At 42.1% G+C, this 27,910-nt stretch overlaps 1 protein-coding gene across 5 annotated transcripts in view; it reads right to left on the bottom strand.

Moving 5' to 3' along the window:
• Positions 1-634: 634 nt before the first annotated feature.
• Positions 635-27,910, bottom strand: part of LGI1 (leucine rich glioma inactivated 1) — a 29,203-nt gene continuing 1,927 nt past the window's right edge. For 2 of the 5 annotated variants that reach the window (XM_081192312.1, XM_081192311.1), the window contains exons 2-9: positions 26,850-26,953; positions 14,628-14,699; positions 8,062-8,133; positions 7,892-7,963; positions 5,137-5,208; positions 3,484-3,653; positions 2,240-2,404; positions 635-2,138 (exon numbers count right to left, since the gene is read on the bottom strand). In XM_081192312.1, the coding sequence (XP_081048438.1) occupies positions 1,321-2,138; positions 2,240-2,404; positions 3,484-3,653; positions 5,137-5,208; positions 7,892-7,963; positions 8,062-8,133; positions 14,628-14,699; positions 26,850-26,857 (1,449 nt within the window). In that variant the 5' untranslated portion in view covers positions 26,858-26,953 and the 3' untranslated portion in view covers positions 635-1,320. Of the gene's footprint in view, positions 2,139-2,239; positions 2,405-3,483; positions 3,654-5,136; positions 5,209-7,891; positions 7,964-8,061; positions 8,134-14,627; positions 14,700-15,033; positions 15,870-26,849; positions 26,954-27,910 lie in introns of those variants that run through there. The other 3 variants (XM_081192310.1, XM_081192313.1, XM_081192314.1) reach the window with 3 other exon arrangements.

Raw genomic sequence — 27,910 nt, 5'->3', positions numbered from 1 at the left:
CTGTGTGCCGAGAAAGAACTCCAGAGCAGAATTTAATGGCAGAGCCTGGATGTACACCCTGTGAGTTATTAATGGCTACGGCCCATACGCTAGTCTGTAAACAGTGGAAGGAATGGGATGTGACTTTGTACCATCCAGATAAACACTGCAAAGGACTGAACGATGGAAGATAGTAATGAACTCTCCCAGCACACCAGGTCTGGAACAAAAATGTATATGTATGTAAAAAGATGTAGCAGAGATGCTGTTTGTAACGGGGGGAAAGCAGTCAGCTGTAAGAATGGTTTAACGGCAAGCGAAGGATGACAACAGGACACTAAATAAGAAATGATGCATCTACGGAAAGAAATGATTGACATGTTTGAAACAGGAGTGGGAAACCCGATTTTAAGAAACTGTAGTAAAGTAATGTAATTAGACTTGATTTGCATAATTTTGAAAAATAATTTAAAAAATTATTAAAAAACAGCTCTTCAAACTTAAAAACAAACAAACCACATAGGTCCAGGTCCAGTGTTACATTTGCGGCATCCTCACAGTGGACCTCAATGTCCCTAGGAAACTGCTGAATTGGTGCAAAAGTACATTAAAAAATGACATCATTCTGAAACAAAATACCATTTGGAATATGAAAGAAAATGTAAACGTTTTATTTGGCAGTTTTCAAATAGGTGAAGAATGGAAAATTACATCTTATTGGATCCCCCGCCGCCCCCCCCCCCCCAAGATAGATGGATTTTCACTACATATTTACAGAGCACTGGATCCAGACTACCTGCATACACACGATATATTTTAAGGACCCCCACCCTCGGGCAAAGAATCCTGTGAGCTGTAGTTTGTTAAGGATGCTGGGAATTGTAGCTCTGTGAAAGATAAACTGCAGTTCCCAGGATTCTTGGGTGAGGGGAATGTGCTTTAAATGTGCTCTAAATGTATGGTGTGTATGCAGCCTTAGTCATGTTTAGACTAGACCCACTGGAATCAGTGGGACTTGAGTTACTCATCACTGTACTATGTACCATTGATATCAACGGGTCTACTTTAAGCATGACTAAATTTGGATCCAAGCCATTGTGACTGCAAAGAATAATTAATGATTTAATTTGTCTTTTCTTAAAAAAAAAAAAGCAATTCCCAACAGCACTAGACGTGACATTTACGGATGAAGATACTTGTAGTATTTGATTCTAGCAATCTGATCCGTTAAAGGCATTCCGCAGACTGGAAGTAAAGAGAATCATCATCATGCATTTAGTTCATTAGGTCCTTGTTATCATTGGAGGAAGCCTCACAACAGATTCCAAAAATCTCTGTGTGTCACGCACTTAGGTCCACTATGATATGTTTATAAATCACTGTATTCCCTTTAAAGCTTGAGGCAAAGAGAAAATCTTGCTTGTCGACAAAAACGTGTGTGAAAGATCTTGGAGCTTGTATATTTAATTCCTGAAACTTCACAAATTTGGCCTTTCCTGCCTCCCAGAAATAGACTTGAGTAAATGAATAATCACTTCCAAGAATAGCATATTGATAATTTTTTATCTGAAGTGGCTGGAATACCATTGACCCTCTTGATGGCATCCTTTGTAAATCCAGAAATTTTGAACCTCCCCATTTCATTACTTTGGAATCACCAATGAACCTTGTTAGACAAACGTAAATGTCATCTTTCACAGTGAAGTGTTTTACGGCATAAACATCCTCCATATCTGGAATATCAACAGGGTCAACAAATTTGTTTGTTCCTTTGTTCCACTGATAGATGACAGGGTGCTGAGAACTACTGGACAGGATCAAGTGAGGTTTGCCAGCTATTTCAAGGTACTCCACATCAGTATCTCTATACCACTCATGCAAAGACTGGTCAGAGTAAAATCCGATTCCATTCCATTTGTAAACAGTGGTGATTCCAGCTTTTGAACTGTCTGCAATTGCAAAATACCATTCTTTCGCCATCGTGAATATTTCAATGTCATTAGGCTTTCTGATTTTGAGAATCTCAATATCCTGAATTTTAGTGAATTTATTCGCATTAATGTCTCTTTTGTATATATGGGAGCCGCCGAAGAGTTGGGCAACTATGATGTACAGGTTTCTCTCGACAATGACAGGCTTGCATACAACCACTGACGTCCCTGGATAAAAAAAGTATAAAAGAGATAAAAGATTGCTTCATCATCAACTGGCATTTAGATCAGGTAGAAACACAATGTCTGTGGAGACAAATCATTCATACCTGTAATGTTGTCAAAATTTCTAAAAGTCCCTTCCACGTGGTCCCATTGAAGGAAGATACACTTTCCAGTAAAAGGCTGGGCAATGACAACAAATTCATCATTCTCAAACGAGAATGTGTCCACCGATAGTGACTGATAAGGCAGCTTCCGAAAAACAACAAATTCTGCAAAAAAGGCACACCAAAAGGAGACATGCTCATTTATTATTATTATTATTATTATTATTATTATTATTATTATTATTATTATTATTATTATTAAAAATGGTTTCCAGACATAGGTGCCGGCTCTCTGGGTCCCACAAAATTATCCATGAAGGGACTGGGCACCAACAAATTTTCACGCCAGGGCCATGCACACTGCTTGGCACCCACAGTCACGGAGCCAAGCTGGCACTCCTGTTCCCAGACAGTGGTTACTTTCTAAAGCCCCTTATTTCTGTTAACCTGGGCAAAGTACATAACGCAGGAAGTTTCAACGCTGTTACTCAGTTCTTTACTGGAATGAATGGTTGTTGAGTGGAAGCAAAGCTTCATGGGTGTTTGGTTGTTGTTGTTTTAAAAAAGCTCAAGAACTGAAGAATTACCAGAGCAATCCAAAGTATCACCTGGGAGGAGCTGGGTGGGGGCAGTTAACACACAGTCTGGTAGACAAGGTGTCACGCCGGCAGAAAACCTGCATGCTAGCAGAACCATGTCCACATGCCAGTGGGCAGCTCAGCAGGCATGTGATATGTCCACCAACATATGGCCCAAAATGAGGTGTTCTGAAGGCAGGGAATGGGCATGGGGAGGGAAGGAATCATTCTAACTACAGTAGTACCTTGGTTCCTGAACAGCGTAGTTGTTGAATAAATCGGCTCCCAAACCTGGAAGTAGGTGTTCCGGTTTGCAAACATTTTTCAGAAGCCGAAGGTCTGACGTGGCTTCCGCAGCTTCTGCTTGAGTATAGGAAGCTCCTGCAGCCAATTGGAAGTCGCGCCTTGGTTTTCGAATGGTTTCTGGAGTCGAATGGACTCCCAGAGGGGATTAAGTTTGAGAACTGAGGTACCACTGTACATCCAATTCCCTATTAGGTGCTAGGCATGCCCCAGAATCTAAAGGTGAGGCTTGAAGAGGGTTAGTAGAGCTGGGACACATGTCCCATGGGGTGTGCTATACATCCCCATTCTATAGCATATGGCGAGAGTAACTTGTAAAATATGCCATCAATGCAGTAAACGGAAGGCAGTTAGAACACTCACCTGTAATAATGCAATCAAATTCATTGGGAGAGAGGCTGTTGATTTTTCGCTTCTTATATTCCGGAGGACTTTCACAATAAATGTCCTCTACTGTTGCATTTGTTCTGCTCACCCACGCAACCAACCACTTTAATTTGCAGTCACATTTGAATGCATTACCTCTAAGGTCCCTGTCGGAAGGAGAAAGGAGGGGCGGGGGTTGTAGGTGCAGTACAAGTGCTTTTGAAACATTAGTTTTCCATTTCTTACTTATCAATCAATCAACACTTTATTACGGCCGTAGAGCAGCATAAGGAGGGAGCATTTCTTACTTATTTGCAGATATGGTTGTAAGTGTGTTCAAATATTGCAACCCCCTTTTCATCCAGTTAAGTCTCACTGCTCTCAGTTTGGGCTCTTGATGCTTTACTTTCCCATTTTATTCCACTCATAACTATTATTTTATTTAATCCGTAAAATTTATACACAGCTTGACTGCAAAAAAATCTTCAAAGTAGAATAAAAGGAATAAAATAATTAGTTAAAAGAGTTAAAACATTCTCTATTCTTGAAACCTGGGTGGGCCTATCTAAACAAAAATGCTTTTAGCAGGTGCCGAAAATAGTATAGTGAAGGCATCTGCTTGATATCAACAGGCAAGGAGTTCCAAAGTGTAGGTGCCACCACATTATAGATCCTAGTAAACGTAGCTTATACTCTGCAAGCACAGGGATGCTCCTGGCTGCCACTGAAAATGTCCTCCCCTCTCCAAGCCTCATCTCTCCTGCAGGTATGCTCTCCACTAAAACACTGGTGACTATGCCCTCCTAATAGTGCAGCAATAAAACTGCCAGCACATTTGCAAAGCTAAGCAGGGTCTGGTCTGGTTTCAAATTGGATGGGGTACAGTGTAAGCCAACCTCACAATGCCTAGGACAGTAATGTCTCATATTGAATGTAACCGACGTGCAGAAAGGACTTTATTAACTGAAAACAGATGTTACATATGTATCTTTGTTATACATGAAAATCTTTTAATAAAAAGAAACTTTAAAAAAAATGGATGGAGGACTGCATGTTGGGATTCCGGCAATGCAGGGGTTTGGACTAGATGACCCTCAGGGTCCCTTCCAACTCTATATGATTTTATTATTCTCTGACAAGGGAGATTTGATGGCACACAGTCTATCCAATTTTTCAACTTTCCCTGTATATAATCAGGGTGTTTTCGACTGTGTCTCAACTTTCGGCTGTGGAATTACACAAACGATGTTAATACCCTTGACAGTGTTCCAATCACTGTATTCATCTATTGGAAAGGTTTGGTTCAAAACAAAGTAATTTGCTTGCTATGCAGCCAATTGAACACTTAGGCAGCAGCCTCGTCCTTGCTGGTGCTTGCTGCGTTTCTATCTTGTTATACATTTTTGAAGCTTTAAAAAAATTGGTAGGTTGGAGAGATGTTTGGTAACAGGCAAAATATATCTCCTAATGGAACCAGTTGGTGCCTGAATGTAAATTGACAATGCAACTGGCAGCAATGGTTTTAATGCATCTGTCATACCACGCCCACCTAATGAGTGGCCGGACCTGTACTTATTCTGTAATAATTACTAGTGAGTATTGATCTCTTGTCTTTCAAATCATAGTGTTAAAATGAAGAAGCTTTCTTACACATTTGTTAAAGAATCCAAGCCTTTGAATATGTCTTTTGGGAGGGTTTGGAGATTATTGTTTGCAAGACTCCTGCAAAATAAAATATTTTATTCTTAGCACAAGATCATCCTTTCATTCATTTCTAATCTGTTTCATCAAATACTTCTATGGAAAACAATTAAGGAGTGCTATGTGAATGCCAAGAAGTGTTTTTCTTTAAAGGATTATTTGTCAGAGCAACTTATTTAACAGTTCTTTGTTAAAATATCATGTCTGCACTTCCGATTGCTCTCCAAAACAATTGTTGAATGTGAAGATTTCCCATGCCTTGTCAATATTTTGACAAACTCTGTGACTTTTTGCTTTCTTTTAATTGTTCTGAAGACTTTCAAAGATGCAAAGTTATTTTATTTAGCTTATTTATTATATCCCACCCCTCAATTGAGAAACAACAACCCAAAACAAGCCAGGGTGACTTGCACAATATTAAGCAAAAACCATCAACAACAAATGTCAAGAAAGAGTTTTCATCCCATGCATAAATACAAATTTCTGCCCCCTTGCTGCCCTCCAAGTGATATTCAACAAATCAAAGCTGCTACACTTTTTTTAAAAATCCATTTCTGTTGAAAACAAATTGTCTGAAGCATATTTAGTATTAAATGGCTCTCTGCTGTCAAGAAGCCAATTTATAATTATATTTTTAATAGCTGCTTGAATCATTATACTTCTATGTAAAAGTTCATTTGAATGAAACTAGTGTGTCAGGAACTAAATTAATCAGCTGCTGTAATTTCACAGAACATTATCACAAATTTATTTGCTGTGCTGTACAGGAATATAATGGCCCAGTTCAGACCTAATGCTAAACTATGGATTAGTGTTACATGCACAAACTGCATTGAGCCCCAAACTCATGTGCTTCTCACTCCTCTCACAGGGCATTGAAGAAGAGATCAGAAATCTCTGCTGCTACTTTTAAATTACCGGTAGCTAGAGTTACTCTTTATGTCTGAAATGAATGAAGATACTTGTTAAACTATGGTTTGTTTAATCTTGGCTTCTTTGAGCACACCATAGTTTTAGTCAACGTACTAAAGAACCTCGTTTGGTGGAAGTGAAAGCTTCTGATCTCTTTGTTGTGACCATGCTGGAAAAGAAGGAAAGGAGGGGCCCAAGGATTCCACCCCCCGCTTAGTGGTATGAAGACAGGGATGGAGAATATGTGGCCTTCCAGATGTTTTTCAGCTACAATGTCCATTGTCCCAGCTGATTGGCTATGCTGGCTGGGGCTGATGAGAACTGGAGGCCAACAACATCTGGAGGACCACAGGATTACTGATTACATCTATATACATTGTACTTGAACATGATATATCTGATAATATATTTATGGGATGAAGCAGGGATTGAACTGACCACAAGTCCTGTTCCATAATCAAATGTCATCCCACTGGAAATGTGATTCCCCCTTCTCAATACTGTCTTTTTGGGATCTTTAAAGATGATTTTTTTTCACTTGAACGTTTGAAAGAAGATGAGGCATCAGGATATGTCTATTTTTTTAGCTTCTTGGACTGTGCCAATTAGTTTCATTGACCAATATGAGCCTAATTTTATGATGTTTACACCACAGTATTATTATTGCTGGTTTTAAATCATACACTACCCTGTGATCACTGAATGTATGTATGTGATGTAGTTATGAATTTAACAACTACAATAAAAATTTCATTTTATGATGGTATATATTGTTTTACTGTCCCATTTTCTGTGGATTGATTTTATGTACACCACTTAGAAATGTGAATAACTAAGTGGTATATAAATGTCTTAAATAAATAATATTGTTTTCATATCAAAATTTTCCATTATTTTATATTACTTATGCATCATTCAAATAAATAAAAAAAGACTTTGGGGATGGGGGTGGTAGTTCTAGTGCATTCCCATATTCTTAAAGTAACCTTATTTGGAGAAAGCATTTTTCACATATGATTTACAGTATAGATAAATTTGGTTTTTGCTAATGTTGGTAATTTGACTGTGAAACATTGTTTTGTACTAGCACTTCTCCCTTTAGATTCAATCCAAAAGATATGAACCCCATGCAAACACTGACACCCCACGCTTGTTGACTTGCACAATTTTCATTTTAGGGTGAAGTTTTAACAGTATTTCTGTGGCTAAGTTGCTGGTGGATGGAGAAGAAGAAAATGTGCTATTTTATTGTGTGTTATTCACTTTTCTCCGAATTGCACACCATGAAGCATGCCAAGAGATTGATAGTTTCATTCATGTATGCAAAAGACCTTATGCATAAACTTTAATGCCTGGATCACACTGGCTGAGATCCAAAGAGTTACTTTAGGATTACCCAAGGATTTGGGCATACCCAGTGGAACTGTTTAATTTCCCCCACTGCATGGCACACCTCCACAATATCACAAATTGCTTTTGAACCTTCTTTAAGTTTAAAATCTTGCCATGAAGGGCAGTTCAAAAGTCAAGCTCAAAGCTTCCTTGTATATGCAAAGCAGTTTCTTGATTCCTTGGATCCAAGCTGCAGATACTAACACTACTCACAGAACAGGATTTGAATTATTAAATGATACATTAGGCAATTGCCTGTTTAATTGTATAATCAATTGATTAATGGCAAAACAGGTAATCAACCCCCGAAACCTTTAGCTGGTTAACATCTTCAAAAGAAATATGTCATTGACATAGTTCTGTAAAGATGGCAAGGAATAAAACGAACACTTTTACTTACAGGTGAATTAAAGATTTCAGTCCTCGGAAGGAAGTGTTTGAAAGAGACTTGATGTTGTTGTTCTCTATAAACCTGCAATGGGTCATAAAGGCAGCTTGGTCAAAGGAATCTCTCTATCTCAAGCACACAACCACTCTCAAGAAATCTTTCACATTATTTTTTCAACTCACAAATATTCTAGATGAGGAAGGCCCATGAAGGCATCACTGCTAATGACATCAAATGTATTTGCTGTAAATAACCTGTATAAAGAAATATAAAGCAAAAAATAACTAAACAGTGACATGCTGTTGGAACAGATGTTTAAAAGCCACCTTGCTGGTTCTTGGTTAAAGTTAAAGATGAAGAACCACAGATCTCAGGAGGCATATTCCATCTCCTGCATAAGAACAACCCAAGGGAAATATTGTAATACAAAAGCAGACAACGCCAGATCCTAAGCTGGAAAACTGACATAAGTTCATTAGAACCTTTGGGAAATAGGCTAATAGTAATCTTTAAATGTGTGGCTATTTGAAATGATGGTGTTTCCCTATGGTTTCTCACTATTGCTCATCGTGCATTTGATATCATTACCTGTGTATTCAAAAATATACTGTGGCCTTGCTTGGATGTTCAAAGTTTTGATTCTGGCATGTGAAGTCTGCATAAGTGGCCCCAATTCCAGAGCTTCATCTGTGCTCTCAGCTGCACATGGGAGCTTTTGAATGGACAGGCTTTCCGATTTACTTGTCATATTCCTCAAAAGAACATCTCCCCCGGAAAAATTATCACCCTGCTTGTCATATGTCCACTTTGGCAAAAGTCCGCAGACTTATGGCAGCCCTAAGTAAGCTGCTATCCTATGCTCACTTTCCATAAAGGATGCCCTATTCAATGCCCTTTTCAATGAGGCCTACTTCTGAGTACTGCAAATGAATAGAGAAACTCTTTCAGATCCACATATGTTTCTGAACCCACAAGGAATCAAGAGATCAGTGTGTAATTTAACTGTTTCTCAATGGTAAATATGGCTACTATGGTAAATATTTTTCATGTTATCTGCAGCAGTGGTCCACGTGGCTGTGTAGGTGAGGTTTAATGAAATATCTCTGTTCATGCAAGCTTCCAGGTGGTTCCCCTCTTGCATGACAGTTCCATGTGGCTGTTCAGGGAGGCCCTCCAACTCTCTTGAAAGGCTTTTTAGGGGGCAGGACAGAATGAGAAAAGTTTCTTGTATAAGCTGCCTTCCACTTGGGTAACCGTTAGAAGCAACTCAATGTACGGTTCAGTCTTTAAAACTGCAGCTTAAACATTGTTTTTATGCTTAACATACATTTAGCAATGTGATAAAATGCAAACATTACATGACAGTATAATGTAATTTAGGTCCGTATAGTAAAAGCTATGGTTTTCCCAGTAGTGATGTATGGAAGTGAGAGCTGGACCATAAAGAAGGCTGATCGCCGAAGAATTGATGCTTTTGAATTATGGTGCTGGAGGAGACTCTTGAGAGTCCCATGGACTGCAAGAAGATCAAACCTATCCATTCTTAAGGAAATCAGTCCTGAGTGCTCACTGGAAGGACAGATCGTGAAGCTGAGGCCCCAATACTTTGGCCACCTCTTGAGAAGAGAAGACTCCCTGGAAAAGACCCTGATGTTGGGAAAGATGGAGGGCACAAGGAGAAGGGGATGACAGAGGATGAGATGGTTGGATGGTGTTCTTGAAGCTACCAGCATGAGTTTGATCAAACTGTGGGAGGCAGTGGAGGACAGAAGTGCCTGGCGTGCTCTGGTCCATGGGGTCACGAAGAGTCGGACACGACTAAATGACTAAACAACAACAACAACAACATAATGTAATTTATGTAATTTAATGCAATGGAGCTTCAACATGCATAAAAAAATTCTGAACTTAAAATTGATCTATATGACAAGGGTTTGGAATGATAAATTCATTCTACCTTTAAAAATTTCTTGGAGCACAAGTATTTACTAATTGCTCTTATTTGGAGAACACCTTGTCTGATATGATTGACATGGCATCTTCTAATGGACTTGGAGGAAGTGAAACTTGGCCCCATGTGCCAGTTGGGGGACCGACAGCACCTGGAAGCTTATACTACTTAGGACTGCCATATTTCAAGTAGTAGAATTCCTGACACCCCAAAGTTGTTGAGCTTTTTTCAGGAAACCCCTAAAAACAAAAAATAACCACCCTCCACAGCATCTCCAAGAGGAAGATTATTAGATACGGGAACCCTCCCCCCCCAAATGAAAACAGCCAGGCCCTGATGCACCCCTTTCTGCAACATGCCCCCCACCTAACCTTCCTCTAAACCACACCCCCACAAACCTGCCCAGGCTCCCAACAGCCCTCGGAAACATGTAGTGAAGCACTGCCACCTTTCTCCCCCCGCAACCTCGAACGTACCACAGCTGGTTTTGTCCCCCTTCCTCACAGTTTGTTGCTCTTGCTATCCAGGCCTATCCAGGTCTTGTTTAAACACTTTCCTGCGGTATCACGCTCCCCCCTCCCCCGTTACCTGCCTGGCCCCCATCTCTGCCTCTATAGTGCGGCAGCTAGAATGGGATGGTGGCCCAGAGCAGCTGCAGGCCGCCCTGGCAACACAAGGAGGTGGTATCCCTTGTGTCCATGTACCCCTTGGGCAAGGTGGCTGTGCTAGCAGCTCCCAACTGCCCAGCTACAGACCCTCTCTCACTACCTCCGCCACTGCGACTGAGTCGCCCATGGGGACACCCCTGGTACGGGGTCCCTTTTTCAAAAAACTATGGGCAGCTAGGCTGCTGGACCGCCTTCCTCCCTCCCCCTCCCTCTGTCCCTCTCCAGCCAAGGGAAGTGACCTCTTGTCACTTCCACTGATGCTGGGGCGCAGCATCAGTGGGGGGGGACACAGAAAACTGAAAAAAAAACCTCAGGTTGCCATATGTTCTGGAAATTCCGTACGCCATTTTAGACATCTGATTTCTGTACATGTCCAGTATTTTGCAGACATATGGCAAGCCTAATACTACTCCCTGCCCTCCTCAGCAAAAATTATTCCAGGAAGAGGAAGGTGTCATGGCCAAAGGGTCGTCTGTTCCCAAGACTAGCAATGTATGAGTGTTTACTTTCAAGTAACTTCCTTCCCAGATAGGGATGAGACACAAATTTGATTCTGTTTGCATTTAAAGCTGAATCTATCAAAATTCACACTTCCTGAAGAAATATAAGAACTGAAACATATCCATCCTTCAAAATCAACATGCACTTGAAATTTGCAAAAATGCATATATTAGGGCACAGTGCACATAAAAAATGACTATATTAGTGAAAGTAAAATGCAAAAGCATATTAAATTGGAATAAAATGTTTGCAAAAATGTGAACATTAGTTAAAAATATGTTTATTAAGGGAAATTCATGCCAAAATGCTGAAGAATTTTCATGAGGAAGAAGCCAGTGACAGGAGGGGCTATGGAGCACAGCCTACAACTGGATTTGCATGTGAGGAACACAGGAATAGGGCTCATGATTCAATAGATTAGATAGAAGGGGACATTCTGTATGGGGATTTGTATATATTCTAGGCTCACAATGGGTCAAAATTATGTAACGTGTATGACTAATTTCTATAATTCATTCTGACTGAGGAGTCCTACAGATATAATTATTATGATGTCTCTACCGATGCTGGAGCAGAAAGAGCAAGATGACTAGACCTCTTGAGGGCAGTAGAACCAGAGGGTCAAGGAAAAAAGTAAAAACAGAGGGAAATGTCCATTTTTCCAGCTGGAATGATTTGTATGCCTATATCCTGAGAGTAATACATGCCCGACTCAGTGCTTTTTTTCCATTTGGAAAGCCTTGCTGGGACTGAAAGACCACTATTCATGTGCCCAAACCCTTCTATGGGTGCACTGGCTAGGCCTTCCCTTGTTTCCTGTTTGCTTCCAGATTATTGGTATATTGGGGTGGGATTCAATCACATTCCAGCAAGTTCAGCTTGCACAGTTAAAACTGTTTTGGACCTCTTGTGTGACAAGCCTGCCTCCCCTGCAAAACTGGACTTTACACAATAAGGAAAGTGATAAGGGAAAACACTAGAAAGTGTGGGATAACACTAGCTTGATGCAAACCGATCAGGATCAAATAAACAGGTCCTTGCTCTGCATTGGAGACCACACCGAAAGGCCTCCTACATTTCATGAGCAGCTAACTGAGCAATGCAGAGTGGAGGAGGAATGGGCTCAGTGAAGCTCCACTATGCTCTAAGAAACTCCCCGAATCCCTGTCACCATTTCTGTTCTGAACCTGTTGCAGGAGCTTGACTGTAGTCTGGGCTCACTGTTTGGATCACATTCTGGAGCGACCTGTTCTGTGGGGACCCTTCTGTGTTCACCCATGGGTTGTGTGGGGTGATCTGTGCAGGGTTGGTATGCAGATGGTCTAATCTTACAATGGGAGGTTAGTTCTGACAATCTTTTGGAATCCTTCCAGCTCTATGTGTCCTTTGGGCTCTGTCAGGAGATCATAGAGCAAATGCTACTAAGAATGCAGTCTATGTATGTTGCATTACGTACTTCCAGCGCAGCCCTTGGCAGTGTGCTTCCTACCCTCCTGGCTATATCTTCAACCTATTACTCAGGAAATGCATCCCACTTGGCAGACTTCAAGCTACAATCTCTGTATCATGACATTTCTCTATACTGTATACTATAGGATTTGAAAGCCACAATGTTTATGTTACCTGTAAAGGACCTAAACCTATTCTCTTTTGACCAGTGACCTGGCCTTCCAAAAAAACTCCAACAGGTAATGTGGTCTAACTGAACAGAAATAATTTTAGGCAAGAAGACCTGTATGGAATAAGCTCTAGAAGAAGAAAAAATAGTTGATGAGAATTGATGTGTAACTGGGGGTCACATGTTTGGCCTTCTCTGGTACACACCTGGTTCCCTCCCCAGCTGAAATTAGACGTGAAATAAACATTCTAAACGAGGTTGCAGTGTGATGCCCAGAACAGTTTCTCCGGTATGCAAATATGCTCACTAGCCCAGAAAGGTTGGTGACTCCTAGAATCCTAGAAGTGTAGAGTTGGAAGGGACCACGAGGGTCATCTCATCCAATCCCCTGCAATGCAGGAATCTTTTGCCCAAGGCGGGGCTCAAACCCATGGCCTTGAGATTAAGAGTATTACAGTTATCTTGCATTGCTCTAGCCCCACATTATTACAATGCACATACACCTGGAGCTGAAATCTGCACTCCTAGGTTTGTAAGTGAGCGTCTGGACTCTTGGTGTTTCAAAAGCATGGAGTAGGTTTGTTTATACTGAAATGTATATGCTGCTTTTCCACCTGCAAAAAGGCCTTCAGAGCAAGTACACTGTGAGCCAAGGAAACGTGCCGCCTCGCTGAAAAGCCTGCTGAGATGGGCCACCTCGCATGTTCTTTGCACCACATAGCCGGATGGCAGTGCAGGTGGTGTCTCACAGCTAAATGGCAAACTCATGATGTGCCTTTCCCTTTATGGGCACACAAACGACCAAATACAAAAACCGTAACCGTCTCTTTCCCCCAGCACAGATGATGTGTGAATTTTGCCTGCCCCTCTCTCTCTCTCTCTCTCTCTCTCTCTCTCTCTCTCTCTCTCTCTCTCTCTCTCTCTCTTTTTGTAATATGCTCTTACTCCAAAAAAGCTTGTGTGGGATAATGTGTACAGGGGCAACATAAAGGTTTCCATGGTAACTATATTTACTCATTTGTCCTGGATTCAAAACCTTACTCGCTGTGCGCATGCCTTCTTATCAGCTCCCTTGACAGTAGACAAGAACAGGAAGGGTCATAGCATCAACTATCAGGGCATCAGCATTTGAACTGAATAGATGTAATGTTCCAACAGAAGGTAATGCTTAGTAGCCAAACAAAATTATGCCCTGGGCTGACTCATCTCGTTTAAGCTACCATCATGTACACACACACAATTTTCTTTTTTAAAAAATGAGTGAGAAGATTTCTCGACAGGTTTCTGAACCAAATCAGTCATATGTAAGGGCTATCCTTTATAGGTGTCTCTATTTCACACCAAGTATACATTCAAAACAGACATATTTCTGAGCTATCCCTACTGCACAAAACATCAACTGACTTCAGTTTTTCTCCAGGTCTCTGTTGTGATGGAGAACAGGGGACAAATCCAGTCCCTACCTAAAGAAATATCTGTGGGAAATGCTAAACCTCTACCGAAGCAAACATTACGGGTTTTGCTTGCAGAATTGTCCCATTGAAATTCAGGTCTCGATTCTGAAAACAGCCAGCCTATTTAGTCAGCAACAACTCTTAGACTTTAACATCCACCAGTACCAAATTTTAAAAGTGTGGGGAATTAATAATTACGACCCATTAGTATAGTCAGGCCTTTGAAGTACAATACATGTGATTTAGGAACGCAATGTGGGAACATAATTATAATCAGGCATCTAAATTTAGCCTAGCCAAATAATATTGCCAAGTAAGCACAATGAAGATAATAATGATAAAGATAACAGCAATTAACAAATATTAAAGAGGAAGATAAAGTTATATATATATCCAACTAGGCATGACACACCTTTAATTACCTTTACTGGAATCGCTAGGGTGCATTTTGTTACATAACTGATCTGCACTATTTCTTATAGAACAAGTACTAAAGCCCCGTTACTTTAGATACACATGTTTCATAACAAGTAACAATGATATAAATCTTTCTCACAGAAGTTGCAGAGATGGTGAGAAGACAAAACTCCTTTCTGGGATTTTAGTAAAAGCCGATCTCACAAAGGAACTAGAAGGAAAAGAAAACAGACCTTACATTAATGTGAGCTCCCGGAATAGTTATTTACCACTTCAAAGGACCATTTCTTGTCATCATCACAAGGATTTACATTATTTCCACAAAAAGGGGAAATGGATGCTACAAGTTTCAGAAAAAGAAATAAATTAGATGTTCTAGCTGCATTCAGAGAGAACAACATTAAGCACATCCCCCCTCAACGCCTGGCTCCCGGGTTTTGAATGCTGTAGGTATTCACGACTGCAGACACCCCTCAGTCTGCACTGAAAACACCACACATGCTGGCTCAATTTTTAAACAGAAATTAAAAGAACCAAATGCTTACAGCCCTTACAGTGAGGTAACGTCAGGTGGAACGCTGCGCGGAATAGCTCTGGCATTTTCACATAAAGCATTATCTTTGGTACAAATACACCAAGCTGGACATGTTGTCTTCCCTGTCTTGCTCCCTTCAGTCAGCAACAGTACAGAGAAAAAGCATAGAAAAGAAGCAGTTCTTCTAAAGGGTTTGCTGGCATTTCCCATTCTTTTGATCCACTCTGGTTCCAGCCAGTTGAAAGAATGATATCCCAAAACATGAACAGGGTTTTCCCCCCGCACCTTTTTATTCAGCCGTTGAATGTCTTTCTTGTTAAGACACAGCAATATATTTCTCTTTCTCTCTCTCTTTCTCCAGCTCTTTTCTGTCTCTTTCCCTCTGAATGTTTCCTCTCTCTCTCTCTTTCTCTTTTTGTAGCTGGAAAACCTGCAGCTGAGCTGTATGTTTCTTTCTATTCACTCAAGCAGCGTAGCGCTCTCAGAGAGGGAACCTGCGAGGTGCTGTGAAGGCAGGGAGGAGGAAAATCCAACCAGCTGTAGAAGCAGAAGAGGGCTTGCATCACCGCAAAGAAACACTGAGCACAACACAGCTTTAGGTTGCAAAGTGACGCAACTGAGAAAATACACGGCGCTCTCCCTTTCTCTCTCGTCTGAGGGGAGGCCCTCTTCTTGTTACCAAAAATAGCACAACATTATGCTTTGCTGGTGGGTGGGTGCGTGGGCGTGAGGTGGATTGTGTGTGTGTGTGTGAGTGTGTGTGGTGGGGAGATCGGTCATCATCTTTGACTGGATCCTTCCACCTGTGTAAAAATGTCCTTTGGGAATTGGGGCTCCCTTCCCTCGTTTCTGCTTTGCATATGCCAAGTGACAGCAAAAAGAGGAAATTGAGTGACACGGTCCAAAGCCATCACAGCAAAAGGAACAGTTGTCTTATGGGTTTGCTTTTCTCGCACAAGCTCGGGTCACAGCTAGACAAACAGGCACACATGGAGCCTATTACCAAGAATGCCTACAACTGTCATTTGAGAAAGAAAATGCTCTTTTGCTCTCAGACAAAATCCTTTTTTAAACCTCCCTGGCATCTTTGTCTTGCTAATGTACAGCAGCCAGCCTTTGAAGCAAACCAATTTGCATATTATTTTGAAAACTTGTTTATTTGCTGCGGTAGGCTGTGTCATCCTTAGAAAGAGGCAAAGGAGTGGGGCTTAATCTGTGTAAAGTCGCTGCCTCAGCATCTGTTTCTGAAGCCAAGGCTTCGCCCTAGCCTAGGACATCTGAATATATGCAAGTGGGTGTGCATTTGCCCAACCACTGAAGAAGGAGCCTTCAGCACTGGGGATTGGAGAGGTTTCTCAAGGATGTTTTATCCAAGGCTTGAGCTCTTGTCTTACTTTTACCAGGAATTATGCACTGTGACGTTGGCTGCTTAAAACTTACATTTGCTACATCACAGTTTAAGAAAAGGCAATGTCCACCCCCCAATTAGGACTAAGTTCTTATCCTCGCCATTATCCTATCATTGCTCTTATAAGTAGAAGATAGTTAAAGCACTATTGGACTTTAGAACATTCTATGTGCAAGGAGCTGCAGATCAATAATAAATGTACTTAAACTTAACATCCCTTAATTTAAAATTCAAAACCAAAAAAGCAGAACATCAGTCCTTTGGAGATGGTTCTTTCCCTGGGCACTGCATCATTCATTAGAAGGATTTTTGATCTTTTGACACAGGGATCATTTTTACAGATTAGGCAAGTGGAGCATAGCTAACCTGCTGGCCAGGTGACAGAATCTGATGAACTGAGTACTGCATAAAATGAAGCTGTCACTGGGACTGGTAGAGTCTTCTCTGTCAGAGAAAGGGACAAATGATATGTGTTGTACAGTTCCATGATTCTTCCTACTGATAGTGGGTTTTAATAATAATAATAATAATAATAATAAAAAAATTACAAGCAGCCATGAAAGGCTAAAAATCAAGAGTGGAGCATCAGAGAGAGTAAGGTAGGGTGCTTAACCCTTTCCTTTCCCTGTATTTCCCCCCCCCCTGCAAAGTGAAAAGATCATGATTTTGAGCAGACAATTGCTGCTGCTTCTCTGCTCCTGATTTCAGCCACCTACAGCTGCACTTCTTTAAGAAAAACAGGCTGGGAGAAACAATTACGAAATTGCCCACCATTTGCCATTTGGTCCAGTGGAACAGCTGCTGCTGTAACTAAGCCTGTAACCAAGCCAAAGCACATGCAACTCAAATAATTGCACAGTATTTGCCCCAGCCTATCCTTTTGCTCTGTTGTTTCACCTGTGCCAATTTTTAGACTGTAAGCTCTTTGGGGCAGGGACCTGTCCCCTTGCATACTCTAAAGCATTGTGCACACTTATGGGTGATGATGATGAGGATGATGAGGATGATATTGAAAGCACTTAAATAATCCTCTTGTCAGTCCGAACTTCAGGTGCATAATAACGACAAGAGGAAATGAATGGATCAATTTTGCCTTTAGTATAACTCCATTATTTCAGGTGCTAAGGGAAAATATTGGTTCATAGAATACCATAGCCGGTAAGCAGGCATCAATATAATTATTTTCCTTTTTAAGAATAAAGTATATGGTTATGATTAGAAGTGTTGTAGAGGCACAAAATTTGAGAGGAATGTACATCACCAACAGAGAATGGTACAGGAAGTGCTATTATCAAGCTGAACATCTAGTATCTGTAGGCCTGTATTAAGTGGATCTCATGCTGATGAACCTCATTTCCCCTCTTGAGATTGAGGCTAGGGGTAGTCCTATGTAGAAAAGGGCCAAAACACCTTTCGTAGCGTGTTGACCCAAAGGTGAACTGTTCTGGGAGCTTTGCTAACACCATCTTCATAGTCAAGATAACCCCACAATTAATTGGTAGATGTTGTAACAATGAGCTCATATATGCTTATATTCACTTGCTTTGATATAAGCTGATTGGCTTGCTTTGATGTTATCCTTATCGGTGGGCTTTGGGTGCTGGGCTCTGAGCCCAGAAAGGGGAACTAGCTGGAAGAGTTGGGTATTTGCCACCCATGCCCTCATCTGGGCAGGTGGAGTGATGGGAAACCCTAGGCCATGTTACGTATGCTGCTTAGTGGATGACGAACATACACACTTCTGCTTGGGTATGGACAAGCCATCTCCTAGCTGTGGTGTCCATCCTGGGTTCAGTGAGGAGAGCTGTCAGGCTGTAAGTCTACACCTTTTTTAATAAGGCACTAGAACGGATCACTCTGGTATTTTTGGCCTCCTCCTTTGGGATCTCTGCACCCAACTACTCCCATGAGCCCTCTGCTGGGGCTGTGGTTCAGAACACACAGACATCCCATGTATCACTACGGGGTTGTTAAGCAGTGGTTGCACAATCCATTGACTTGAGTACAACAGCACATGATGGAAGCAAGTCCAACACTATGGCAGGTAGGTAGTCAAGCTCTTGCCATCTTTTTTGGAGGTTGGGACTTGTATAGAATTGAGGTGGTGAAAGTGAACCTGTCAGTCATTCATGGCCAAGGGCAGGCAAGTTCCTTTAGGAAGACAGTGAGGTAGCAAGCAACTAGTAGTTGAGCAGAGAGAAATGACCAGGACATAAATAATCTCCCACTGTAGAATGTTGCCCAGAGAAAACGTGCAACCATTCTGGAAACTCAGTAACAGGAAGTGGCCCAGGAATGGCCTTCTGCTGTCACTGGATCTGCCAAACTACCTGAAGTCCACTAAACTGACCAACAGTCATTTCTGATGCAAGGAACAGAACAAGGAATTTGAGCAGTGCTCAAATTATTGCTGAGGGGCTTTAACGAAACACCACCCCCCTGACAATGGTGAGCTCCCCTTTACTGCAAACACTGATCCATGGGACTCCCTGCTTGATTACTTTAGTGCCTGACATGTAAATGCATCAGCCAATGTCTGTTTTCAAACCGAAAATGTGTCTCTAATGAAAATAAGAGCCAGGACAATAGATTTGTCGTGGTACTAATGGCCTATTTTTAAAAACTGCAAACTCTGCTCAGCTCCCAATGGCTCTGGATTCCCTTTAAGTCTGTTGTCTGAGTCTTAGGACAATGAGATGTTGCAACTTTTCCTCATTTAACCCCTGCCCCACGTGTCCAGCTTCTGCACACATCTCCCTATACCCATGCATTATGCAGTAGAACGCAATGCCTTTGTTCATATTTTCCAGCCCAGCACCACAAAGCCCAAAAGATTACTTCTCACAATCTGGTTTAACCACAAGTCTAAACATTGCAATGGTTTATTTTTATTACAGGGCAATAAAAAATGAACTTATATTCCCATTCCTGCCAAGCCGGGTATCTGCTTTGTATTCTCATCAATCTGTTTATAAGATTATGTGGGTTGTATGGATTTTTTTTTAATGGCTCACTCAAGCTTCAGCTGTGGAAATCTGGTTTCCCAATTGTCAGTTCAATCACTGTGACCTCTCCAAATCTTTGGGGGAAGACAACCTTTCTGTTGAGGCCCATGTTAAGATGCCTGGTTGATTTCCTCCTAGATTTCCTCTCCTTTCCTCTTTCTGCTGGAGAAACAGGTATGGATTGGATTGAATGTGCCTAGGCACAGGTCACACTGGCAGCAGTTTACACAGGAATCCCTTGTGAGTGCTAAGGATCTACTGCCAGGCTCACTGTCATAGATGGTCGCCACCTGCTCAGCTGGACAGTTCAGGAATTACAGCTTTGTATCCATTTTGGTCTAATGTACATATTTTTTGCAAAGAACATTTCACCTAATATAACACAGTCGTGTGTGTTATTTTCATCAATATATGGTTTTTAATGCACCCTTTACCTGGTTTATGCGGGGGGGGGGGGGGGTTCACACATTGCTTGCCTGGAGAATCGCATTGCAAAATTTGGAGAATTGCGAATTTCAAAGGATGGCTGTTTTGCAGCTCCCACAATGTTTCAGAAATGTGTATTAGGTGCATTTGTCTTTGAATGTGAACTGAATCAAATTTCCCCTGAACATCCCCACCAGTGGTGAGTCAAGTGTGGTAGAGGAGGGAAGCTTCACCTGGATGGAAGGTGATGGACAAGAGGGGCCAGGTGAACATATGGAGCTCCAGGCAACTGTTGCCAGGGAGACTGGAATCTCGAGGACAGGAGAGTAGCAGATAAACAGTAGCGGAGGTACAAAGCTGAACAGGGAATGTTGCTTTATTCCTTTAGAGTGGATTTATTTGGGGATGGGCAGAATGTGGCCAGAGGCTCGCAGCAGGGCTTGGCCTAGAGACAGGGATGGGGAACCTGATGCCCTTTAGAGCAGCCCTAGAGCAACATGGCCAATAGTGAAGGTGTTGGCTTCTATGACATCTAAAGGCCACAACACTGGCTAGGCATGGACTGAGAGGTGCAGCTTTACCTACAAAGGACCAGAATGGCTATGAGGAGAAAAGGGAACCAGCAGCTGGGCATGCATCATTGCAGGACCGTTGCATCACTGTGGAACCCAGCCAGCACCAAGCATCACTCCATTAATACAGAAACCCAAAGTTCCAGCACACGGAAGAGTAAAATGCATGAAGGGTTCTGAAAATTGTCCTGTGTTTATGCTGAATGGAACTTCAGACCACACCTTGGCCGCAAAGGATGGAGGAACAGAAAGGAAAGCAGCACCCAGATCTATTCAGCCCCAGCCCCAGTGGTGCCTGTTTCTCCTCTAGGACTGGTTGAAGAAATATAACATGAGACCCGCTGGATCAGACAAAGGGGCTGTTTGACAGGCCAGCATTGGGCTTGCAACACTAGCTGTCAAGATGACTATGGGAAGCCCACAAGCAGGTAGGCATTCAGCTGCCTTTCTGGGTTGTTTGTCCTCTCCTGAATCTGGTAGCGAGGGGTCAGACTCACCCAGCTTCCCTTTGCTGTTGATTTCCATGCCTGATGACAAGTCAGGAAAAGAAGGATGCTTCCTGCACGGACCATTCCTTGCACACATTTTCAGTAAACCAGTATGATCCCGTTCTAATTTCTACAGCTTGTGTAAGTACCTGTTCCCTTTAATACCTTTTCGTGGGGTGTGTGTGTGTCAGATATAACAGCAACAGCTCAAAAAAGGTGCTTGCACAGAGGTTCCTCATAGCCTGGACTTTATCTTGCTCCATCATCATTTCAAGCTGATAGCAATCCATGGAGCAGGGCCAGGTTCTGGCAAATTCTAGGGTTGATTAGGGACGATCTCTTCAGCACTTTGGAAAGCAGTGGCTTTTTCTTTTGTGAAACAGCATACCGACAGCCAGGATTTTCACCGAACTGAAACAAGCCCTGCTTATTCTCCAGGCCAGTCTGATATTTTCATCCTCCAGTCCATTCTGATATTGTAGGTGGAGTTGTAGCCAATGCATTAAATCAAGACCCCTTAAGCCCAGGCTAAGAATAATGGTAGTGCACCTGAGCTTCTGGAGTGCAATCCCCTTGAAAAAGCCACTCATCACTGTATTTCCTCAATTTGAATTTTACTGTATTCATTTTGCATTCTGCTGCTCTTATTGTAATAGCTAGGTGGCTACTGTAGCCTGGCAACAAGAAGAATGCCGTCATGTACATTCTGCAAAACCTATTAAGACTTAAGCTTCCACCTCTCATCATGAATTTGAGCGTTTGCCATACAGCCTCTTTGATGTACAAATCCTGACGAGGCATACCTTGGTTACTTCTTGCAGCAGGGTGGTCTGAAACAGCCATTAGAAACAAAAGAAGGTGGAGAGATGCCAGGCGACTCCTTGGAGACGTTAGCTCGCTCCTTTCAGTATTCCAATTCACCTCTTTGCCCGGAAGAAAGGAAAGATTTCCTCCCGCCCACCCAAAAGCAATCCTGTAAACTAGTAATTTCCGGGCCCAAGGCAAGTTCCCAAATAGATAAGTTTCCAAATGTATAAAATAGCAATTATCCCAGAACAGTTCCACTTGCGAAATGATTGGTAAAATCTGGGCTAAGCCCAAAACGAATGTATTCCTTTATGGGCAGTAAGTACTGCTGCTGAAATTCTAAACTGACACAGCACAGATAGACTGCTCCTGATATGTGGTGCTCTACAGTGAGTCAGCTCAGAAGCTGTGTTGCTGCTACCTAATCAGCAGTAGCTAGACAGAATCACATGCCTTCAATTCATTCCTCCTGGCCAGCAGAACTCAAGGGACGAATATGCTTTTAGGCAGAAAGCAAAGATCCTGTTGCCTTCACTATACTTCCCAGCAAGCTGGCATACGGCTTTTCATTTACCACCTTGAATACATACAATTGCTCAAAACTGAAAAGATCCTATATAACATGAGACCCATTTCATGTCCCAATATAGCTTGCTTCAAGTTATGTGCCCTCTTCACTATTCCTTCTTTATACTACTGTGTAAGAGATGGACTGTTACATTTGCATTATTTTAAATGGTTTTACTTTATTCGTACTTGTCTGGCATGTCTTAAATTAAAATAATGATGAATAGTATCCAGAAGACATTAGAAGATTCTGATTGGCCAAATCTGTCACACAGTATTATTGGCTATCCCAGTGCTGTTTGGAATTAGGTGTTACGTGCATCTGAGAGTTAATATAATTGCTTTTGGCAACTGCTCTGCCAGATGAACTATTTACAACACTAATGGAGGAATAAACACATCAAAGCAAGAAACCCAGCCAAACCTTCCTCTTTGTATATAAGAATGTTTCAATTCACTTTGTTAGGGGTATTTTCTAGGTGTTCCAACTTATTTTAAAAGTGCTGTTGTGGATTCATCTGTCTTTTAACCAATTAACTGATTGGCTAACACTATATACATAAATTTGCATAGTATCAAAAATTTGACAGAAGGGCATTGGGTCATTTTTGAGATAGGAAAAAAGTGTGAGATAACTTAGAATTAGAAATAAAAGCTACCACCCATTAGTAGGAGGAAAGGTGATATTTAATATCTTGCTTTTTTCATGTTCCATCACAGTATAATAACAGAACAAAATAGCCTTGGAAAATAAATTGGCATGTCCTTTAATTGCACTCAAATTGTATCCTCAGAGATTAAAATTGCCCACCATTGATTAATCTGCCGATTAAACTGGTGCTAATGAAGCTAATGCCTATTTTCTCAGATGAAATGAGTGCCATTCAGCAAAAGTGCCTGTGGCTGTAAATGTGACAGTCCAAGCGTAGGCAACATGGTGCTCTCCAGATATTGTGGACTAGGACTTCCATCAGGGCAGCCATCATGGCTGGTGGTGTGCAATTAAGGGAGTTGTGGTCCAAAACACCTGGAGGGTGCCATATTGGCTACCTCATGATAGTCTTTAAGGTGCCACAGAGTTGCTTTTGTGAAAATCAAGGCACATGCCTATTGTTTCAATCTACCATCCTGAGTGCACATGGCGAGCTCCCAACCTGAAACCTGTATCACAGCCCTTTGGTGGTCTACCTCCACCAACAATGCTCCTCTTTGTCATGGACTAGCCAGATGCCAAGGAGTGGGAGGAGGCACAGCTGGGGAACCTCCAAGGGAACCCCCAGACGAAGAAGGCTCAGAGCCTGGCGATAGGTGGTGTGATGACAATGAATGCTCAGAAGGTAGAAGAGGAGGCACACTGGGAGGAGAAGGTGTCGGAAGCTGAAGAGGAAACAGGGTTTAATGAGCAAGAAGAGACTATGGCAGAGAGCAGTCCAGACTCAGAGGCAGGAGAGGAGTGGGGGCAGGAGACAGAGATGAGGAAGGTGGCTGAAGAATCTAGGGAGTCTCCCCCTGCTGCTGTGACAAGCTCCTCTCCCCCCGGTTTCCCAGAACATGTAGAGAAATGAAGAGGGCAGGGCAACAAGAGGCAAGATGTGGAAGCCTTAGGCTGCTGGGGAAGGAACCAGGGATGGAGCCTTTAGAGAGTGGTGGAAAATGGGGACCTTCAGTCCTCACAACTGCTTCACTGGGGCAAGACCTACTGGGAAGGGTTGCTGCGACCACTAGGACTGCACTGTTTTGTTTCTTTGAATAAAGAGTTAATGTCACTGACATTGGGTGCTTTAATGTTTTATCGCTGGCTCCAGCTCCTGACACCCTCCATCAGCAAGTCCCTATGAATTTTCCTGGAGGTGGCAGAACTCCAAAGTAGGGCCAGGCTGCAGAGTTAGGCTTCCTTTAAATGCCATGCAATGGCCCAGCTGTACTGTTGCCCCAGGGCACTGGGGAAAATTCATAGGATGGCTAGACTGCCTGGCATTCCAGGTCTGAAAACAAGAGCTAAAGAGTGGCCAAAGGTAAGCATCAGCAGTGGACTTTGTTGGGGCGCTCACAACTGTCTGAGGGTGCTATGCGCTGGTGCCAACCCTCACCAGTGCAACTTTCTCCCCAGCTTCTGCATGCCAAGGACCCAGGTAAAACTAGCTGCTGGAACATGTGAAGGAAAAGCATGGAGAGATTCTGCTGAACCTGAACATTCTACCTGTGCCTCAGGGTTCACATGGAATAACAATGCTGCACCATGCGTCAAGGCTACTGGTGAGGGAAGGGGTGAGTTAAACTGGGCCCTGTGGGAACTGCTTCACAGTGTTCAGCACTGAAGCCTTAGATGTTTCTACTCAGAAGCTGATTGCAATTGCTAGGTTGCAAAAACAGTTACACAGCAAAGATTTTTGAGATCAGAAATTCTCCCTGTGAACCTCTGCTGGAATTCTGAGTTTACATTCCTAGTGATGCTCTTGTGAAGTGTTCTGTTGCAAATGCCAAATTCAGACCAACTGAGGCTCTGCTTTACCTCAGCCACAATAAACAAAATAAACCCTTTTGAAAGGGATTACCCTTCCTACTGGCGCAACCACTAAGATCCACTGCCAGAAGAACATTTCGACTTCTTGCCAGATTAATTGGGGAGGCGAGGGGAACATAGCCTGGAGCTCTCCTGAGGCTTAACATCCATTAGGGTGGTGCAGGTCACATCTAATGTTTAAATTAGACATTTGTACTATGGATGATCCTCACTGGCTATTTGATGTGAATTGTTCAAATTCCCGGGTATTAGAAATCTATCTTTGCTGTGACACATACTTAATGCCGACTATGGAACAACTAAATCTTCTGTAATTTTTTTGTATCTTTCTCACTTGCAGGAAAAACAGGCTGTGGCAAGCTGACTTGACATGATCTTTGGATGGAAGATATGACATATTGGAGCAGGGAATATACAGTGGTGCCTCACAAGACGAAATTAATTCGTTCCGCAAGTCTTTTCGTCTTGCGATGTTTTTTGTCTTGCGAAGCACGGTCCGTCGCAACTGCGCCTCTTCAGGCGGCTTTAAGAAAAAAGCGCAAGACGTTTTCCCATAGGGAAATTCATCTAGCGAAGCAACACAAAACCGAAAAACCCTTTCCTCTAGTGAGTTTTTCGTCTTGTGAGGCATTCGTCTTGCGGGTCACCACTGTATATCCAAACAGTGGCCTTTCCTTTGATATTCCCAAGCAGTGATTTTTTTTCCTTAGAGAAAAGGGTGCTGGAATGCAAAAGACCCACCACAGAGCCCAACGAGGATCTCTTTGAGCTGAGGGGGGTAGTTCCCTTGCCAGCCAGAGGCTTTTTGAGGCTGCACTGCAGCTGATCAGCCTAGCAACCTCTCCCCATCCCTATGCCTTGTGTGAGCCAGAGCATGGGGCATGGAGAGGCTTCCGTGCCTCAGCACAGCAGCTTAAGGAGCCCCCACCCCAGGCCTCTCTGGCTCCGGAGCAGCTGGGGGCTTGCTCAGCTGAGGCACAGCTTTCTCATGTGTCAGCTATTAGCCGGGAGGCTGAAAAGCCTCAGCAAAGGCCCACTGTGCCTCTGGCTCACAAAAAGCTCACAGAGGATGTCCCCTTCAGGCTCTGGGGAGGGTCTCCTCGTGAGCTGGAAGCACAGCGAGGCTTTGCTGAGGCTGGTCAATCTCTCCCCAAACTTCCAAGGTCAGCTCAGAGGTGCTGGAATGCCATTCTGGAGAGTTCCAGCTGAAAAAAAGCCCTGGACCCAAGGAAGGATAAAACCCATGAAGACTTATTTTTGGAACAGATTGGTCTAGAGATGGGCAAACACAACACTGTCAATCTGGGGCCACAGACCATCTTTAATACAAAACAAAACAACAGAAAATTCTTTTGCACATTCTTAAGTCACAGATTCATGAATGACTTTTTTTTTTAGGAAACAGAAGACAATATTTCAGCATTTTGTTTACGCTGGTTGTTTTCAAATTAACTTATTGAAAAATAACAAAATTGTAACATAGTCCCTCTATAACTGAATAACCTAAGAAATCTAGGATCTATTCAACCATTTGTTCCACCTATTATGAGTGCATTGTTTGCAGGACATGTGCATCACCTTACTGATGAAAGTGTAAAAAATGGAGCCACTGAAAACACAATACAAAGCTCAGATATGATTTCCCAATAAAATTCAATAAATTGAAGATGTCAGAACATTCCAGAGGAACAACACAAAAACAATGCCATAAGTAATCTAACATTGCAGTTAGTATAATTAAAGTGTCTGATATGATACTGTGCTTTTTGGGTGGTGGCCCCATGATTGTGGAGTATTAACCTATTCAATATTAGGCAGGCCCCATTCCTGGATATTTCCAAACAGAACCTTTAAAAGATCCTTGCTAGTTAACTGAAATCTTTTCTTTCAAAGTGCCATGGGGTCTCTGGTATCTCCTTTAGGACTTTTATTTCACCTAGAAATGAGGTAGATCATCAGGTGCCATTTGAAGTGTCTGGGGTGTGTGATGTGATTTTTAAATCCTGAGGAACCAACAGTTGGAACTTACAGGGCCATGATAACTGGCTGTTGATCACCTGTGCCATCACTATCTTATTTCACCAGAATCCAGCAGCTTTGTTTGCAGAATCTTTGCTCAAGGTCGTACCTGTACTGGAAAAAGTTCAAGACAGAGACAACTTAGGAACAAAAATCAATAGCAGAATATAGTGTTCTCTATTTTGGTTCTATGGAAATATTTTGCTGAAGTCATTCTAAGACACATTTAGATTAGAAGAACCATCCAGACCCATGACTTTTGGACACGGGATTTGGATGTAAGATTCATGGCCATTGAGGCTGTCCTACATGCAGATTTAAGACCAATCGATGGGGATGTTAGTTGTTAAAGCTCGCCTTAGTGAAAGATACAAGGAACAACTGTTGAGACAGAGATGAACATTCACTATCTCCACTTAGCTATTTCCAGAAGGGTAGCTATGTTAGTCTCTTGCAGCAGAAAACAGGGAGTCTTGCGGCACCTTAAAGACTAACAAGTTTATTAAATGTGTTATCTTTTAAGTTGCCACAAGACTCTTTGGGGTTTCCAACTACCTATTTTATCAGCAGTATGTGGGAAATGCACTGCCTTTAAAGGGAATAGATATGAGACAGCTATGAGACATGAGACAGATATGAGAAATCTTGGGACCAGTTTTAATTTATAGATATCTGAGATCACAGAGTATAAACAAGAAAATAAAAAGGAAACCCTAAAAGATTCTCCATTACCAGTCTGATAGATAGCATACCTTATTATTTATCCAGCACTACTGGCTTTTTAAACATGGTTTCACAAACACACACAAAAAAATCTTATTTCTCAGCAGCTGAAATGGTCACTGTCTAGAATTTCACTATCTTGGAAGCTGCCTCTTGCAGCTTGTATAACAAGTATAATGAAGAATTATAAATCTTCTCTCCTTTTACGTGCACAAAATGTGATTATGTTGGCCTAGTTGCTAGACTTATATCAAGATTCATTCATACAAAAATAGACTTTTAGTTCCTTGGGAGTGGGATGACAAAAGAGGGGAGGGAGGGACTGGCTTTTATCGCCTGGTATGTATA

The sequence above is a fragment of the Podarcis bocagei genome (assembly GCF_964188305.1).
Source record: "Podarcis bocagei genome assembly, chromosome: 4".
NCBI classification, from domain to species: domain Eukaryota; kingdom Metazoa; phylum Chordata; class Lepidosauria; order Squamata; family Lacertidae; genus Podarcis; species Podarcis bocagei.
The sequence above is the reverse complement of the archived record's forward strand: the minus strand, read 5'-3'. Positions and strand labels throughout refer to the sequence as shown.